The sequence below is a fragment of the Myotis brandtii genome, unplaced genomic scaffold (genome assembly GCF_000412655.1).
Source record: "Myotis brandtii unplaced genomic scaffold, ASM41265v1 scaffold898, whole genome shotgun sequence".
In the NCBI taxonomy this organism is placed as follows: Eukaryota; Metazoa; Chordata; class Mammalia; order Chiroptera; family Vespertilionidae; genus Myotis; species Myotis brandtii.
This window is the reverse complement of record NW_005371683.1, coordinates 597,502-617,118: the sequence shown is the minus strand read 5'-3', so window position 1 is coordinate 617,118 and position 19,617 is coordinate 597,502. Positions and strand designations below refer to the sequence as shown.

At 50.5% G+C, this 19,617-nt stretch overlaps 1 protein-coding gene across 1 annotated transcript in view; it reads right to left on the bottom strand.

Annotated features, from left to right (window-relative positions):
• Nucleotides 1-2,399, bottom strand: part of IL10 (interleukin 10) — a 4,509-nt gene extending 2,110 nt beyond the window's left edge. Inside the window, exons 1-3 of the mRNA XM_005885225.2 lie at nt 2,048-2,399; nt 1,195-1,254; nt 767-919 (exon numbers count right to left, since the gene is read on the bottom strand). Coding sequence (XP_005885287.1) covers nt 767-919; nt 1,195-1,254; nt 2,048-2,212 — 378 coding nt within the window. The 5' untranslated portion in view covers nt 2,213-2,399. The remainder of the gene's footprint in view (nt 1-766; nt 920-1,194; nt 1,255-2,047) is intronic.
• Between the last annotated feature and the right edge of the window lie 17,218 nt (nt 2,400-19,617).

Below are 19,617 nucleotides of genomic sequence, written 5' to 3'. Positions count from 1 at the left end.
CAGCCCAGGAGAGGAGCCGTGTGGCCTGCCAGTGAGGCCTGCATGCCCAGCCAGGGCTGCTGCCCAGATGTTGAGCCAGACATTCCGCCCTTTCCTGCCCCTCCTGCTCAGTCCCAGACACGGAGGGGATCGTTTCTAAGTCCCTGAGGAACAGAGACACAGCCTCGGCTCTGCAGACTAACCTCGGCCTAGTCCCTCCCTCCACACAGAGACCCAAATCGGCTGATTTCGCATCCTCAGCGAGACAGCAAAGGAAACCAGCGAGGAGACCCCCATTTCAGTTGAAAAAGCGGATTCTCCTGGGGAATTGTTTGCAGACACTAGCTTCCAGGCCCTTCTAAATACCAGGGGAAGTCCTGTCCGCCCGTTGGGCCCATGCAGAGCGCTGTTGCTAAAGGGTTCCGAATGAGAGGGAGGTGGAGTTTCCTCTCCCTGGACGCTCACCTCCTGGCCCCTCTTGCGGGGCTCAGGGCGTGGGTCCCGAGGGACGGGGGAGCCCTGACTAAAGCCCTGGGCCCCTCTTCTACAGAGACAGGAATAGTTAATAAGCCACAAATGACTCACAAATAACAGGAAAGCTGTTTGCAAATCTTCGCATGTAAATGCCTAGCAGCCACCCCCCCCACCCCCCCATGTTCTCAGAGAGAAACGAGCAGTCCCCTGCCACCCAGTGTGTGTGCCTGGGTGTCAGTGGTGTCAGGAGATGAGTGTTTCTGAAAAGCCAAAGCCGAAGAGCGGCGAGGGAGGGAGCGGGCCTGCTACTCACACAGCGCCGCAGCTGCAGCCTCAGCGTCTTCAGCTTCTCCCCCAGCGAGCTCACGGGCTCCTTGATGTCCGGGCCCTGGCTCTCGGCCTGGGGCATCACCTCTTCCAGGTAAAACTGGATCATCTCCGACAAGGCTTGGCAACCCAGGTAACCCTAAGGGCAGAAGCACGGGGCGGTGACTGGGAGGAAGGGCTGTGCCACTAGCTGGAGAGGCTGGCTTTGCCCCCAAGGACAGGTCTTCCCCCAGGACCTTCCCCCAGGACCCAGCCCTCTGTAAGCCTCTTAGCTGGCTCTGTGCTGAGTTAAGAACTTCTCACTTCTCCTTTTCAAGTGGAGGAAGCGGACCCAGCTCCCCGCAGGCTGAAGCAGATTCCCCTTCTTTAGTCACCAGACCCATGCTCCCCCTGACCCACCCCGCCGGCTCTCACCTTGAAGTCCTCCAGCAAAGACCCGTTCAACAGCATGTTGTCCAGCTGGTCCTTCATTTGCTACAAGAAGAACACAGTGAGAGTAAGCCCGAGCTTTGGGGAAACACCTGAAATGAATGTCCTTGATTGATAGAGTTTTTTAATTTGTAATCCATGCAGCCCCAGCCCACAAATGGAAAGGACAGTTATCAAAACGTTGACGCATTCAACTGGCGCTGGAACCCTTAGCTAAATCAGCCCCCCCAACCCCCGCCTGGGGATCAAGTTATTCCAAACATTCTGCCCTGGTTTGAAGCCAAGGCAGATGCTTGACTGGGTCCTGCGGGGACTCTCTGCCTGTCTCCCCCTCCTGCCCACACCCCGCTGCAGCTCTGAAGACTCCCTGAGAAGTGTGTGTGTGTGTGTGTGTGTGTGTGTGTGGCAGCTCCTCGTGCAGGTTCCCCCTGCATGATGCCTCCCCAAATGTCAGTCTCTCAGGTTCCGGACCACTCTTAGCAGATGCAATTTAGGCTTGCCTGCCACAGAGCGGGGGGAGCATCTTTACCTTCAATCATACCCGTGGGGGTGTCTCCCAGCCAATGAAGCACTGAGCGCCAATTTTATAAATCATTTCTGAGCATCGGAGACAGAGTGCTTTGACCCTGTAGGCAGCTTTTCCTGCACATTTGGCGTATCATCTGGACTTAGCTGAACTCATGGAACCCATAGCTCGACTGGGGGAGTCTCTTAAGAACTTAACTGTGGGGCGATGGGTGCTGGGGATGGAGGTGAGCAAGGAGAGTTCTGGGAGCGCTAGCAGAATGCCCTGTTCAAGCAGTCTCAGGGAGGGAGGGTAAGGAGGCATCATACTCACAAAGAAAGTCTTCACCCTGCTGAAGGCAGCTCGGAGCTCTCGAAGCATGTGGGGCAGGCTGGTGGAGAAGTGGGTGCAGCTGTTCTCAGATGGCGTGCCCTGGGCTGGGCTGGCCCCCATCCCAGCCAGGAAGACCAGGCAACAGAGCAGTGCTGAGCCGGGCATAGTGGCGCTCTTCCTTCTTCTGCCAGTCGGCCTTGTGGTTTGGTTTTGCAAGAGCAAGGCCCTGATGTGTAGCCTTCACCTACTGTGTCCCCCCTTTTATATTGTGTTCAGTAGGGCCTCCCCATTCATAAAAAAGTCACAGACCCACAAAGCTTCCTGCCTGTCAAAGGATTCTGATCAGAGCTCCTCCCTTCTCTAGACCTTTGCATTCGATGAACTGCTTTAAGTGTTCATTCTTTGCATCGTCAGCAAAAAGGATGGCTGAAAAACGAACTTCTGCGTTATGCTATTTTTAGTCTGAGCCACCCCTCTCTCTCTTTTAAAATAATTTTTTCAGCTTCTCTTAATAAAAAAAAAAAAGTTGACTTCCTGGGGTGACCAGCTGTTCTGTGCGCAGAGGCCCACAGTGTGGGTTCCATTCACACGTTCCTAGGTCACAGTGACGCGGACAAATCGGCCATTCCGGAGTGTGCTGCGATTGAGCAATCATTGGATCCCTTCCCTAACCTGGGCTGAATACCCAAGGCTTCTCCTTGCTGAATGGGGAAGTCACCTCAACTCTCTGGCCCTTAGTTTCCCCCAGTGAAAACGCGAGGGTGAGCTAAATATCCTCAATGCTGTCTTCTGGTTCTTTCATTGCTGTTCCAAGCTGGCTGCTCCGAGAGGCCAGCTTCCCACAGGGTGGCCGGGAGGTGCCCCATGGCAGAGCCGGAATTGCACCCGGGCTGGCCTGTCACTGACACCACGCTCCGGACTCTGCTGTACACTGTCCCAGTGTGTGGGGTGAGAAAACGGAATTAAAGTCCTTCAGGTTTATGTGCGTTGTAAGCTTCCATGGCTGGAGACTTAAGCTTGAAAGAGGGGAGGAAGATGTAGAAATAACACGAAAAATAAGTCAGGATTCCATGAAGGCTGGAGAACAGGCTCCTCTCTTTCCTCTTACCTAATTCTTCACCCCTTCTCAAAGAAGCCTTTGTTATTTTGTCTTAGATTTGGACACGTGAATGTGTGTGAGTGTGTGCATATGAGTGTGTGTGTGAATGTGTGTGTGTATGTGAAGGTGTGTAAATATCCTCACACACTTCTTATTGAATGTGTGTGTGAATGTGAGGGTGTGTGTGTGTGTTGCAGGGGCAGGGCAGCCAGATATGGTGAGGCATGCGGCTCTCCCTCTAGTTAGGAAAGGCAGGGGTAGTGGCATCACTTCAGATCTCTGGAAAGTCTCTGGGGATCATTTGTGCCTTCACCTCCCCCTTCCACAGGGGCTTCTCCCACAGTGTAGACAGTAAAGGGGAGAACACTGGCCGGGGAGGGGGTAGAAGGCTTGGGCTCTGTCCTGGCTCTGTCACTCTTTACACCCAGGGTGCATGCCTTGACTTCTCCATGTCTGTTTTCCATCTGCCTCCTGCCTGCCAGGGGCCTGGGCTTCCCATGGGATGGGCTTGGGGAATTAACAAGTGGACTCAGATGTAAGAAATCTCCTGCTTTCTGTGTTTCCTTGCTCTCCTGCATCAGCACTGGGATGCCTTGAATGGCACTGGGTCTGAGCCTGCCCCTCAGAGAGGGTCACTGCGCCAGAGCAAGTGAGGTGGACGTACTGGGGCCAGGCCAGTCTGGAGTGAGTAGGTGGGCCCACCTGTGGATGTACCGTGTGGGCCAGAATCAGGGACTGTGGCCTCTCCTCCCAACCCTTCATGCTAATACAGAAACCGAAGAATCACAAAGGGAGAACGGGCCTTTCTTTTGGAAACAGGAGTGGTGCTAACACAGGAATTGCTTCTCCTGAGATTTACACGGGGCCCAGGAGCGTGTGCTTTGCAGCCAGGAGGGGGAGAGGAGCCAGGAGCTGGACTCTCCTTTCCACCTGTCTCCTTAGCGTGTGCCTGCTGGGTGTTTGGGAAGTGTCAGCTTTGGCCCATAGGGCTGACCCCTCTTTGAGCCGGGTGTTCCAGGTGCAGACAATGTGGTAGAGCAGTTAGCCCAGAGGACCCCAACCAGGATAAGGCTCCCAGGCTCTTCTCCCCGCCCCAGGCAGCATGGCCCTGCCCATCTTTGTTTGGCACCCTGCCCTGTGCTTTCCTCCGCTACTAAACCTACAGCCCTACAGCTATCACCCATGTCTCACCCTGCCTCAGCCAATCAGCTGTGAGGTCCCTGAAGCAGGATGTTGTTTTGTTATCCTTTGTGTACTTGGTGCGAGCGCAGGGTCTGGCCCATGGTAGGTGCCAGGCACACAGCTTTCCCTTCATTATATTGGGATGGGCATAGCGGAGTGTCCCGGGAACCTTGGCTGGGGCTGGAGAAAGCAAGGCTAAGGAGGCTGGTTGGGGCACGGGCGAGGACTCAGAGGGCTAGGGAGAGCAGCTCAGGGAGGCAGGAACCATCTCTTCCACTTTCTTATCATTTGAGATCTACACACAGTAGCAGCTGGGAGCTCAATTGTGAAAATGAAATGTATCTTAATAAACGCTGCCTTTATAATTATTCAAAGTATGGCTATGCATTTTTGGGACATCCTATCCTATACTAGTATAATAAAAGCCTAATATGCTAAGTGTCCGACCGTTCGTTTGACTGTTTGACCAGTCGCTGTGATGTGCACTGGCCACCAGGGGGGTGGGGCTGATGCTCTGAGTGGTAGGTTAGCTTGCTGCTGGGGTCCAGCTGCTGGGGTCCAGTCTGGACGAGATGGGCCAGACACTCCCTGGAACCCTCCTGGGGTCCCTTCCCGGCTCTGATTGTGCACCGGTGGGGTCCCTCGGCTTGACCTGAGCCCTCTCACAATCTGGGACCTTTCGGGGGATGTCAGAGAGCCGGTTTCAGCCTGATCCCTGGAGGACAGGCCGAGGGACCCCACCGGTGCACGAATCCATGCACCGGGCCTCTAGTATAATATATATGTATACACACACGTGCTCACATGCACAAGATGGCAGGGAGGTGGGCAAAACCCATTTCTATCTTTCTTTAATCCATAAGCCATGTGTTGAATAGTTGACCCTTTCCTCGTTGATTTGAAATCACTGTCCTCTCTTTACTCAAAATTTCAGAATCTAAAGGGTCAGAGGTAACCTTAGGCAAATTTCCTGATGCAATTTCTTATTTAACAAATAGCGACAACAATATGCTTTTTATCAACATATCTCATAGGATTGATGTCAAGCTGATACAAGACAACAGGGATGAACATTTTGGGGAAAATCGAGACCCTCTATTTTTATATCAACAAAACAAGGAGAACAACAAAAATAGCAGTCAATCACCCTATTTCTCAAGGCTGTGAAGAATGGCAGCCTTCTTGGTATAGTGGCCTCACACTGGCAGCAGTTCTGCAACTCAGACCAAAGAGTGGCCACAGTCTTGTGGGGCTGCACTGGAGCTTCAAAAGGAAGGCTAAGCGATCTGGGCTTGTTGGACTCAGGGTCCGGCCAGTTGACATGCAAACAGGGCCACTTGGGAGGGAGCAGGCAGGCTCATGATGCAGGCAGAGAAGGTGGGATGGTGGCTCCCTGGAGCAGCGCAGTGACTGTCCTGATGAGGAATCCCTTGGGGATTGGCTTCCACTCGGCCATTAGTAGTTACTATTCAAGGCTGATAGTGGGAGTTTCATTTCTTCTTATCCAGGACATCTAGTGCGTACAAAATCTTCCCCAGCTTGAAATTTCTAGTGTTCCCTTGAATAACCTTTCTCAGCTCCCTGGTCAGAGACTTCCTCGGTAGCTATGCTGCAATAGGCCCGGTCAACACACAGAGTCTGGAATCACCACCCTTCCCCCCACCCCACGTGAGGCTGGGTGCGGGGAGGGCAAGAAGACAGGGATCTTTGCCCCTGTGCTCTTCTGGGATCCTCTGACTTTGGACTTGTGCCTAGGGGGCTTTAGCATAAAGACCTGGTGGTCGAAGGAGGCACGTTGGGCCTGGCCCCTTGGTCAACTCAAGCAAAGCTGGTGTAAACCCGATTGGGTGCTCTTCACAATCTAGGATCGTGGCAGGCAGATGCTAGAAACCACAGCGGAAGGGCTGATTTTTGGACAGCCAATGTGGAATTCCCCTTTTGCAATGGGGCGCCGAATCAAGCAGTTTGGATTTTCCTTGGGGGACAAACACTGTGATCTGTAACTTGTCACATGAGACATTTGGCTGGCAGGAGCCAGGACACCAGGTGTGGGAGGCCTTGTTACCCAAAGGATTTAGCTGTTTCTACTCGGCCTGCATGACCACCTAGAACAGCGAATGGGCACAAACGCAGTCTCGCAGCTCCAGTGCTGTGAGTCTGCTGGGACTAGGTTCACTCAGATCTCCTCTGGATGACTGAACAGGGCTGGCTTTGCGGCCCTGCGACGTGTGTGGTCATATAGGGTCCCATGCTTGTAAAGCCCCGCCCTTGCTCTGCGGTCACTGTCTTGAAATTCTTTTTTTTTTTTTTAAATATATTTTATTGATTTTTTACAGAGAGGAAAGGAAGAAGGATAGAGAGTTAGAAACATCGATGAGAGAGAAACATCGATCAGCTGCCTCCTGCACACTCCCCACTGGGTATGTGCCCACAACCATGGTACATGCCCTCGACCGGAATCGAACTTGGGACCCTTGAGTCCACAGGCCGACGCTCTATCCACTGAGCCAAACCGGTTAGGGCTGTCTTGAAATTCTTAATTGCTGAACAAGAGGCCTCACATTTTTATTCGGCACCGGGCCTGCCCCAGTTTATGTAGTCAATTCTGTATATGAGACTAAACTCACCACGTTCTTTCTCTGGCCTCACCTTCACCCAGTCCTCCCTAATCCGTAAACGGCACTACCATCTAACCCATCATACAAGCCAGAAACCTAGAAATAGCTTGTCAGTTTCTCCCTCTCCCTCTCCCTCTCCAACTTATGTTCAATCTCTTTCCATGTCCTCCAGACTTTTCTTCATAAACAACTTTCTAATCTGTTTACTTCTCTCCATTTCCATCATCGTCAACCACTGTCTGGTTCAAGCTACCGTCTTCTCTCTTCTGGGCCCCACAATAAGTGCCCAACTGATACTCTCACATTCATTCTCTAAACTGTTCTCCACTTTGTAGCCAGAGTGATGACTTCCAAACACCAACTCCCTACTTAAGCCCTGCAATGGCTGCCACTTGCCCTTCCTGGGTAAGGTTCCCTTAGAACTGTGGTCAGCAAACCGCGGCTCTCGAGCCACATGCGGCTCTTTGGTCCCTTGAGTGTGGCTCTTCCACAAAATACCACGTGCGGTTGAAACTTTGTGGCCCATGCGCAGAAGTCGGTATTTTGTGGAAGAGACGATATTTTGTGGAAGAGCCACACTCAAGGGGCCAAAGAGCCGCATGTGGCTTGAGAGCTGCAGTTTGCCGACCACTGCCTTAGAATATGTGCAGACAGCAGAGTTTTGATTGGTCTCTGGACATGACTGCAGTGGTGTTAAAAGGCATAGTTTGCATGGTCTCCCACCACAGTGCCCCTGAAGCACCCATCTCCTTCAAGAAACTTTGAGAGCAGAGTTGAGGTTATTCTAACCTCTATCTCTAAAATGTGCCTCTGACTATAAATCCCATTTTCTTAATACTGTCATCAACTCCCTGTGTCAGCAGACTCTGTCTGTTTCTTCTGCTTTGACTTTCAGCATTTCCAGCCTGATCGGCTTTCCTCTTTTTTCCCCCTGATGGTCCATGCTCTCTCTCCTACCTCAGGGCCTTTGTACATGTGGTTCTCCCTTCCTGGATTGTTCTTCTGTGGGGAGCCGGCACGGCCATGGCATCCTCAGCCCCAGGGCGCCTTATGTACCATGCCAGCTCAGCCTGGTTCAGTGACCCTGAGTGGGGGCGGTGAAAGGCTTAGAAAAGACAGACAAGAGAACGAAAGCTGGGTCTCGGTGGGACGCTGCTCCTCTGATGGGGAGAGACAGCTACTACGCCCACAAGCCGTGTCTTTATTTTATAGCAGATGCCACGAGGCAAAGTAAGGGCATGATCAAGATGTTTACAGCATTCTTGTGAGTTTCACTCCTACTCAACTACATGCACCTGAACTCTATCACTCAGGCACGTGGGGCCACGTGTTTGGACCATAGGTTCAAGCTTACAACGACAGCTGTTGGCTATAATTGTGCTGGGAGGGCTCTGCCCTCCAAGCTGGGACTTGCATGTGGCCATGAGAGGACTGTGCCCTCTCAGTAGTCCAAGGCTTGAACCTGTCCAAACACTCTGGCCGCGCCCCACATTCTTCCCCTTCTCTTCATCCTTCAGTTCTCAGCGAAGATGTTATTGGCTCCAATGATTTTTTTTCTATTCTCCGGTCTAGGTCTTCTGGGTGTATCTTCTCAGAACACCTTGCTCCTTTGCTTTTTGGTGCCTAGGTCAATGTATAATTATACATGTGGGCATTTGGTCACTTGATTGATCTCCATCTCTCCCATTAGATTGCCTTCCACAGGGGCAGGGCCCCATATCAGCTTCTGATCATCATTGTTTGCCTAGTACTTAGTACAATTTTGGGCACATCCAAGGGTCTCACTAAATATTTGTTGACTGACTGGCTGAGTGTGTGCTTTCTAAGCTTTTTGTAGCTGTAACTGGCTATATGTTTGTTTCCTGCCTCATAGAGATAAAGGATGGATTCACTTGGGGAAACAGCTACGCTCACACAATATGTGTCCATTCTCATTTAGCTTTTCTATTAAAAATACACATACAATCTAATTGCTATCCAACATGCTTCCATGCAGATGTTAACCAAACATCCCATGGTTGTTGGTGTGTTAAAAATACCAGCTGTCATAGGATGTCAGAAGAGAAAGGAACTTGGACATTAGTTAACCCATACTTCTCATTTTACAGATGAGCAAATTGAGGGCCAGAAGAGAAAGTGACTTTTCCAGGCACTAGAGTTAGTTCATGGCAAAGGCGAAATCTGCAATCGATTGTCTTTGCATTTTTCTTCTCAAATTAGTATTTAACTCCTTGACTCAGATGGATATTAAATTACTCTGAATTCTCATGGCCAGCACCAACCATTGGGGGGAGTTGTCTAAGACTTGTGCAGTGTGTGGGGTTGCAGTGGTAAGGAGAAGTTAAAAGTCTGAAAATAAGTTTCCATCTGTAACATAATTCTGACTCTACTGTGAACTGTGTTTGAGAGCTGGAGACTGGGTGAGGGTTGCTTAGAATTTCTGTCCTAGGGAAGTATTTCACACCTTAGAACACATGCAGACAGAATATGGTTCCTACTGTACCGTTTGTGATAAATATCACACATATTTAGGGAGAACCTTGGATGTGTCCAAAAGTGTCCTAAAGTTCTAGGCAAACAATCACGGTCAAAAACTGATTGTGGAAGGCAATCTAATGGGAGAGATGGAGAGCAATCAAATGACCAAATGTCTGAGAGACAAAAGTTGGGTTAAAAGGCATGGCTGGGTGTGCCCCGAAGCACCATCCATTTCAAGAAAACTTATTCAAGAGATCGGAGAGTGAAATGCTTCATTTTGTCTAATCTGATCTTTATCTCTAAATCAGTGATGGCTAACCTATGGCACGCGTGTCAGAGGTGACACGCGAACTCATTTTTTTGGTTGATTTTTCGTTGTTAAATGGCATTTAAATATATAAAATAAATATCAAAAATATATAAGTCTTTGTTTTACTATGGTTGCAAATATCAAAAAATTTCTGTATGTGACATGGCACCAGAGTTAAGTTAGGGTTTTTCAAAATGCTGACACGCCGAGCTCAAAAGGTTCACCATCACTGCTTTAAACTATGCCCCAGACTCTAAATCTTCAGCCACACTCCTCGTGTTTTTATTGTGTGCTTTACACACATCGTCATTACAGGAAGAGCCTCCATCCTGGGCTCATCCTGGATTCAGGCCACCCCTACTGTGACTATCCTGTACACGCAGCCTTACGTCATACAGTCTCCCAGGGAGGGGCTGGGAGTGAGCAGCTGTGTCCAGTGTGGTCCTGGATTCTCTAAGTCATTAGGGGTCAGGGCCCCTTTACATACTTAAAAAATGTTCAGGACCCCAAAGAGCTTTCACTTATGTGAGCTATCAATATTTATCAACTAAGAAGCTGAAAGTGAGAAATTAAAAAGCTATCTATTATGACATCTTAAAGTAATGATAAAAACCCACTGCATGTTCACATAAGTAACATCGTTTTTATGAGAAATAGCTGTCTTCTGCAAGTCAGAACGCATTTAGTGAGAAGAGAGGCATTGTTGGACATTTGTTCCAAAGCTCTTTAAATATCTGCTTTAAGAGATGAACTTGTGTTCTTTCATCTGCCTCTACATTTGGTCTGTTGTGGTATGTTGTTTAGGTTGAAGTGTATCAAGAAAACCCCGTCTCACATAAATGTCTAGTTAGAAAAGGGAGGACTTTTCAGAGGTCCCTGCACCACCCTGTGGGAAGCGCTGGCCCGTGTTTAACAAAAATCTCTGGGTGAGGATGAGTAGGAGGAGGGTGATCAGAGGAAGGGGCGAGGGATACCCCCCAGGGCACCCGGCCTGGATGGAAAAGGGAGGTACCCGCTGCCTCACTGTTGTCTTCTTCAGTCAGACTTTCCAAATAGCCGATGTGGTCCTTCAGGGCAGCTGCCTGTGAGCATCACGTATGTCACGGAAGCTGAAGTGCCTCCTCACATGCAGGGTTTGTGGTTTCAAGTCAGAAACCATGGGATTTTGGGGGCTGACATGCCGCGTCCTGCCTATTACCGTAAACCCCTCTCCAAGGGGCCCCGGGCCTAGGACCAGGCTGTAGGGGCTGCGGGCAGTCAGGTGACGCAGGGCTATTGGAGGGACTCTACTACAGGTTTATTTTGGGTTCTACCTTTCACTTCCACTTTTAATTTAATTTCTCTCTCTCTCTCTCCTTCAATTCTAAGAGGTAGTTAAAAACCCCTGCTTTCTCTTTGGTTAGCCTTGTACTTTCTCAGTTTTCAGAATAACCTACTCAATAAAAGCAGACATTTTTCAGTCCAACTGGTCAGGATTTATCCGATCAAAGCGATACGATTTGCTTTCTCTTCTCTTCTCACCTCATACAAAATTGAGTGGCATACGCAGTCAGGGGGCTGTTACTGAGCTGGCTAGTTGAGGAATGGCTGAGAAGGTGGGCACCGTTTCAGGAACTGGGCCACACATTTTGTGCTCAAGTTAAACCTTGCTCCCAGGCTGTCCTGTGGACTGTGGGAGACTCCCTACAGAATAAATGGGAACAGAACCTCTTCTTCCCCGAGCTGGACTAAGAACTTCTGAGACCCTAAGATGCTTTAACCTTCAAATGTAGCTCAGAATAACACAGCACTCAACCTACTAAATAAAATCAGGACGTCCAATGAGTTTCTCATATATATATATTAATATATTTTATTGATTTTTTTACAGAGAGAAATGGAGAGGGATAGAGAGTTAGAAACATCGATGAGAGAGAAACATCGATCAGCTGCCTCCTGCACACCCCCCACTGGAGATGCACCTGCAACCAAGGTACATGCCCTTGACCTGGATCGAACCTGGGACCCTTCAGTCCGCAGCTCTATCCACTGAGCCAAACCGGTTAGGGCAGAAGTTTGGCTACTTTTGGTGATTGTATCAATGCTTACATTTTTTTTTAACCAAAAAATTGAAGAGAATCCGTGCCTTGGCTTTTGGGTGGTTGGGACTGTTCTTAGGTGTAGTAAGGTCAGAAGCCTCAAGCAGGAGGTTGGACATAAATTGGTGTCAGGGAGTCGATTGATGGCCGGAGAGCAGCTGGGAGCTTGCACGGAGCCTCTCTTTGGTGCAGACCTCATCCACCTCTGACAGCTAAGACTAGATCCTCGATAGCTGAGCACCCCTCGCCCCCACATTGCCAACCATCAGCCCCTGGGTCCCAGTGTTCAGTTACTGCAAAGCACATCATGTGCCCTGCCCTTGGGCTGGTCTTTGCAGTCGGGTATGGTGGTTTCCTGTGTGGGCCCTGGAGTCAGGCTGACTGTGCAGCTCGGCTCTGCCCCTCAGCACTGGTGTGGCCTGTGCTGGACATGATGACTGGGCCTGTCGGCGGTTGTAGGGCCTAAGTGGAATGTCCACGAGTGCTTAGGTGAGCGCCGGGCACATCACAAGCTGCTAGGACCTCTGAGCTGTGGTTGCTCATGCTTTTCCATGGCAATGCTCAGCTGCTGTACAGCGGGATGGACCTCCTTGTGGACCCGAAGACTCGGGACAACGCCAGGGTCTCCACCTCAATACTCTGAGGGTGCTACCCGGGGAAAGGGAATCAAGCTCACAGTAGAAGGAGCTCTGACCTGGGTGTGGAGGAGAGCCCTAGCCAGCCCTGGACCTTCCACTGTGAGATGCTGGACAGTTCCTTTCTGTCCTTCAGCCTGACTTTTTTTTATTTTTCCCATTGATCTTTAGAGAGAGAGTGGAAGGGAGTGAGGCGGGGGGGTGTGGGGCGGGGGAGAGGTGAGAGAAACACATGGACTGGTTGCCTCCTGCACATGCCCCGACTGGGGCTAGGGATCAAACTGAGATACATGCCCTTGACTGGGAATCGCACCTGAGACCCTTTGGTTCGTGGGTCAACACTCTAACCACTGAGCACCCCGCTAGGGCAGCCTTGCTTTCTGCATCTATAAGTGGAAGGCTTGACAGAGTTGCTTTGCTGAGGTACTTTCCAAATCTAGCATCCTAGCTGTTATTCCCCCAGCTGCCCTCCCACCCTGCCCCAGCTAGCCTCCTTGGCAGGAGTTAGTTGGCACGCGTGGTGCTGATGTATACTAGTACTTTCCCTCTCTGCCCAGCTGCTGGCTCAGCAGGGCGCAGGCCGCTTCAGCCACTTCCAGCTCACAGCTCTGGAAGCACCGCTCCGTAAGAGGAACAAAACCTTTCCCTCGCGCAGCTTGTGCGTGATGAGTTCACCTGTATTTCCTTCTTGCAATCCTCGCCCCTCGTGTTCTTGAGGTTGCAGTTTCGATGTGACTCAGGCCTGCTGAGAGCAGTGGAATCCGAGGGCCTCCGCTTCGCGCGGGAGGACGTGAGCTGCCTTTTCCTCAAGAGCAGGGCTGAGGGGTGGGGGGGTGGTAAGGGGGGAGGTAGGGGCGTGGGAGGGAGGTGATCACCTTCCGGAAGTGGATTTCTCACATTGACTATCTCTGGGAGGAAAGAATATTACTGGAAAGCCCTAGAGATCGCTTGCCATCTCCTTTAGGAGGGCCTTTGTGTTCTTAAGAAATTATGTGCCCTGTGTGGTAAAATGTCTGTGTGGTTCTGGTGGCTGCTGCCAGGGAGACCAGTGGCCGCCGGGAGGAAGTGTTGTTGGTGTGGTTGGCTCATGGCAGGAGGCGGGGGTCAGAGGGTCTCCGGGTGGAGGTGACCACGGCTGCTGGATTCCCATGGCGAAGCACGATGGGGAGCTAGGTTGCTGCTTCAGCCCGGGGCTGCCTGGTGCTACTGGCTTTGAGCAGTGAATGAAGCCCCTCAGCCCCTCAGCCCCTCAGCTGGGTCCCACAGGAAAAGAGAAGGGAGGGATGGCTAGTGCTGGAAACGGGCTTTTGACCACTGTGTGAACCCAGCGTGGGTGAGCACTCACCTCACGCAGGCTCCAAAGAAGCAGGTTCACAGATCCCGTGAAGACAGCTCTGCGGTCAAGTCCACGGAGGACCCAGAGAACAGAAACATACAGAGAGTGCAAAGAATACACAGGCCACCCCAATTTAGAAATGCCTGTGTTCTATAGATGCAAGTAGCATCTATGGCTTCCTTTTTTGCCCTTTTGAGGTGAGGAACCCTTCACCTCAGGATGCTGCCTCTGGGAAACCCTTGATGAAATAGCCAGTAGCTTCCAGAGCCACTGGGCTCCGACTCGGAGTTGCAATGAGGAAGCAGCAGCCCCTTAGGTGTGCTGAGTTCCGTGGAGGGCTGGTGGTGAGCTGAGACGGGTGGAGAGGAGGGCAAGTCAAGCTGGGCAGAAGGGAGGAGTTTTAATAGGGGGGATTTCACATGAGGGTCCCCTCAGAGGGAAAAGTAGACAATAGAGGGGTCTCAGGGGAAGGGAGTAGAGTGTGATGGATGGTGATCCAAGACAACTTTATTTCAAATGTTGCCTATGGCAGATCATGTGTCCAGTAGGTGAAAGAAATTCTCTTACTTGTAGACTCAAGCTCCCACAAACCTGGACTGAGTTTGTAAATCTTATAGACCCCAGCTCCCACAAACCTGAACTGGGTGTGGTGTTACATATGATTTTTTAAAATATATTTTTATTGACTTCAGAGAGGAAGGGAGAGGGAGAGATAGAAACATCAGTGATGAGAGAGAATCATTGATTGGCTGCCTCCTGCACACCCCCTACTGGGGACTGAACCGGCAATCCATGCTTGTGCCCTGACCGGGAACTGAACCATGACCTCCTGGTTCGTAGGTCGATGCTCAACCACTGAGCCACACCAGCTGGGCGTGAACTGAGTTTGGCGCTATTGTAGGATAGGAGCAAATCAGCATTTATAAAATGAATTTCTGTGAAGATATTGCTCCAGGTTCCAAAAAAGTGACTCCCAAACATCTGTGCTACTTGCATTGAAGTGTATAAACGTGTGCCCGGTCAAAGGGGCTGCAAGAGTTGGGTTGGCTGTGTGTTGGGAAGAGGTGGTGATAGGGCCTTGGGGCTCGGGGTGGAAGGAAGGAAGAACAGGTCATCCTTAGCAGGTGTCATGGGTAAATTGGTCTTGTGGCAGCTCTGCCACTGGAATCCAGAGCACCATATCCCCCTCCACGCAGGAAACTTGTCATATCTGTATGACGAAAGAAGTATTAATACCCATCTCCTGGTCATGAGCAGAAGGGGGGATGAAATGGTTGTCCCAGTGCCTGGCGGTAGTGAGTCCTCAGTAACAATTAGCTCGCAATCTGTTGCTCACCCTATGACTACTATGTAACTACGCTACAACTACTACAGCTCCCACGGCCGCTGCTACCAGAACAGCTGACTGGTGATGCTACTGCAATTTTGCTTTCCCTTCTGAGCCTCCTGAAATGACTTTGAACTTCCAAAGGGTGGTGCAAAGGGGAGGAAGAGTTGATTTCCTCACCGAGTCCTTCCTGTGGGGGAGGGACTGCAGGGACCAATGAAGCAGGGCCCTTGATGAAGGCAGGTGTGCTGAGGAGGCTTCTGTTTCATTTCATGTAAAGTCAGCGGGCTTTAGAGTAAACTGGAGGTGAGGAGGAGGAGCCGGGTTGCACAGGAGGCCACAAGGACCCAGAGCTTGCTCCTTGTATAGGCCGCAGTGATGGGAAAGTTGGGGGTGAGGCTGCTGGAGTCACTGACACAGAGAGCTAGGTCTGCAGAAACGGTGTGAAGGGTGCTGAGTTCTTCATATTGATTCCACTCCAGTCCCTGGATCTTCCCCCCTCGCCGAGCTAAGGGCCGGTGGAGGTTCAGCTGTAACTGTTAGTTACGACCATTACTATTCTGAGGACAATCATGTTAATTCTTTATGTGACTGTTTCCTTCGACCCAGGCAGCCAGAGAAGAGAATGCATTCTTTAAGCCATTTTAGATTTCTCCAGACCACAGGCTCGTCTTCCTAACGCACCAGTTTCACCACCAACTTCCCAGGTGCACGAAAATCCAATGGCTGCCCAGTGCCTTCCACAGAACCCAGGCATCAGAGCGTGGCATTCTTTCCCGCAGATTTTCTGCACATGGTCTCTGGCCAAAACGAGGACTCTCATATGTTGTCAGATGATGCCCTGTTCTCTTCCAACTCCTTGCCTCCACTTGGCTTCATTGGCCTGAAATGACTACCCACAGCCCCGCCCCTCCCATCCAGCAGAATCCTTCAGCGCCAACTCTCCCTTCAGCCGTTCTTTACCCATCTGATGTCACTGAGTTTTCTGTCTTCCCTTTCAAAAATCCTCCAGTACTTACGACCATACTTAGTGCACTTGTTGTACACAACCTAGAATTGAGAAGCATCTTTTCCTGGGTATGTATTTGCGTGTGTGTGTGTGTGTGTGTGTGTGTGTGTGTGTGTGTGCATGGGTCTGGACCCATCCTTCACATATGCCAGGGAAAGAGAGGAGACACATTTTATTCATTTTGGCTAGCGCATGGGTTTAAGATTCTCAAATGGAGAGGCCTAGGTCCAGGAAAAGGAAACCTGTTTTAGTTTTAGTCTTTTTTTTTTTTTTTTGGTAAAATATATTTTTATTTATTTCAGAGAGGAAGGGAAAGGGAGAGGGAGCTGGAAACATCAATGATGAGAATCATCATGGCTGGGGCCTTGGGGCTCGGGGTGGAAGGGAGGAAGAACAGGTCATCCTTAGCAGGTGTCATGGGTAAATTGGTCTTGTGGCAGCTCTGCCACTGGAATCCAGAGCACCATATCCCCCTCCACGCAGGAAACTTGTCATATCTGTATGACGAAAGAAGTATTAATACCCATCTCCTGGTCATGAGCAGAAGGGGGGATGAAATGGTTGTCCCAGTGCCTGGCGGTAGTGAGTCCTCAGTAACAATTAGCTCGCAATCTGTTGCTCACCCTATGACTACTATGTAACTACGCTACAACTACTACAGCTCCCACGGCCGCTGCTACCAGAACAGCTGACTGGTGATGCTACTGCAATTTTGCTTTCCCTTCTGAGCCTCCTGAAATGACTTTGAACTTCCAAAGGGTGGTGCAAAGGGGAGGAAGAGTTGATTTCCTCACCGAGTCCTTCCTGTGGGGGAGGGACTGCAGGGACCAATGAAGCAGGGCCCTTGATGAAGGCAGGTGTGCTGAGGAGGCTTCTGTTTCATTTCATGTAAAGTCAGCGGGCTTTAGAGTAAACTGGAGGTGAGGAGGAGGAGCCGGGTTGCACAGGAGGCCACAAGGACCCAGAGCTTGCTCCTTGTATAGGCCGCAGTGATGGGAAAGTTGGGGGTGAGGCTGCTGGAGTCACTGACACAGAGAGCTAGGTCTGCAGAAACGGTGTGAAGGGTGCTGAGTTCTTCATATTGATTCCACTCCAGTCCCTGGATCTTCCCCCCTCGCCGAGCTAAGGGCCGGTGGAGGTTCAGCTGTAACTGTTAGTTACGACCATTACTATTCTGAGGACAATCATGTTAATTCTTTATGTGACTGTTTCCTTCGACCCAGGCAGCCAGAGAAGAGAATGCATTCTTTAAGCCATTTTAGATTTCTCCAGACCACAGGCTCGTCTTCCTAACGCACCAGTTTCACCACCAACTTCCCAGGTGCACGAAAATCCAATGGCTGCCCAGTGCCTTCCACAGAACCCAGGCATCAGAGCGTGGCATTCTTTCCCGCAGATTTTCTGCACATGGTCTCTGGCCAAAACGAGGACTCTCATATGTTGTCAGATGATGCCCTGTTCTCTTCCAACTCCTTGCCTCCACTTGGCTTCATTGGCCTGAAATGACTACCCACAGCCCCACCCCTTCCATCCAGCAGAATCCTTTAGTGCCAACTCTTCCTTCAGCCTTTCTCTACCCATCTGATGTCACTGAGTTTTCTCAAAGCCGCCCTACCTGCTCACTGAACTTCCTTTTTTGGGGAATTACAAAACGATTTCTCTACATCCCTTCTAAACCCCACTTGCTACCCACTCCACCCATTCTCCCCATCGGTTGCTTCAGAAAACATTGACCATGCACCCACACTCTCTAAAAGCATCTTTTAGGAAGCCAGTGAGCCTTGGACATTGACATGGCCCATTTTCAATCCAAAGGCCTGTCATCCATGGATTTTCCATGTGTGTGTGTAGTGTGTATGTGTGTGCATGGGTCTGGACCTTGCTTCCTGTGACACGGCCAGGAAAACACACTGGTCTTCCATAGGAGGCTTAGGAAACAGCCTAACACTAGAATCGAAGTGGGAGTCATGTGGGCTAGGTCTTTGCTCACAAGACATGGCTATACAACCTGGGGCCAACCCTTGTCTCTTCTTTTCCTGAAGCCTTTTAGAAAAGATCCCACAGTGTCTAATGATCCTGGTGGTCAGAAAACTTCCTGTGATCCAACAATAAACCTCTCCTGCTTTATTCTAAGCCCGTTGCCAGCTTCATGGAATACCAGGAGTCCCAGATAGGTAACCAAAGCCTTCTTCCATCGCCCAGGTAAGTAGAAATTATACAAATACTCTCCACGCATCCAGGGTGTCAAGACTTAACAATATGTGTCCCCTCACACGTATTGTATTATTCAGTCCTCCCAGCTGCCCTGAGAGGCAGGCCAGGCCAGATTCTTAGTGTGGTTTTACAGAGGAAGAAACCGAGGTTTAGCGAGGCTAGCTGGCTGCCCAACATCAGACAGCAGGGTAGAGGGTTTCGACTCCACTCTGAGAACTCAGAGCTCTTGGAGTGAGGAGGAAGTGTGGAGTTTGTTTAATTCTATATGAACCTTCTCTTTTTATAGATGAGGGAACTGAAGTCCAGAGCCCTTCTAGAACTCGTCCGAGTGGCAGACTAGAAGTTAGAATGTTGGTCGCCTGCTAATCGGTTCACTTCTTTACTCAAAGCGTCATACCAAGATGAGCACCGTGGCTTCAATAATTTTTGAAAGGTTAAAAAAATGTCATCACACCCGAAATGGATATAACGTTACATGTCAATTACATCTCAAACACTAGTGTCATAAGGGCTGTGGTCCTGCCCACCCCCTTCCTCTCCATGTCTCAGAAGGAAACCCGGGCCCCACGAACTTCCATCCCTGCTAACATTCGGCCTCTTCCTCTGCCTGTGGCCCGCCTAGGGACAGGCAACAGCAGCCCCCGCCCCCCCATTTCAATGAAATGAAATACCTGCCACCTCCCAGACAGAAAAAAAGGGGGAAAAAGAAACCCAAGCGTGGTGATCAGAGAAGACAAACAACGTCGTGTCTCAATATGGTTCATCAGCAGAATTTTCCCCAGAGCAACGGCCCGTGTCAGAGCTGTATTTTCCACTCCGGCTACCGTGATTTGGTTGTGGCACACTTGCTTGCTTTCCTTTCGATGGAGACAGACTCTGACGCAGGTTAGGGCTCTGGCAGGTGTCTGGGGGTTCTCTCTGGCCTCTGACACCTCCTCCCCTCCCCCACCTTCCCTTCCTCCCTGATACTACCAGCCGGGCTGGGGCAGAAGCCGTTGGAGGTGCTTGCTGGAAAGCAGTTGCTTTCTTCAGAGCCCCCTAAGCAGGTGTCTGCAGCCTGAAGGCAGAGCAGGCAGGGCAGGGGCGAGATTCTAGATTCCCTAGGGCCGTGGTCGACAAACTGCGGCTCCCGAGCCACATACGGCTCTTTGGCCCCTTGAGTGTGGCTCTTCCTAAGCCTTAGGAGTACCCTATAATTAAGTTAATAACAATGTACCTACCTATACAGTTTAAGTTTAAAAAATTTGGCTCTCAAAAGAAATTTCAATCGTTGTACTGTTGATA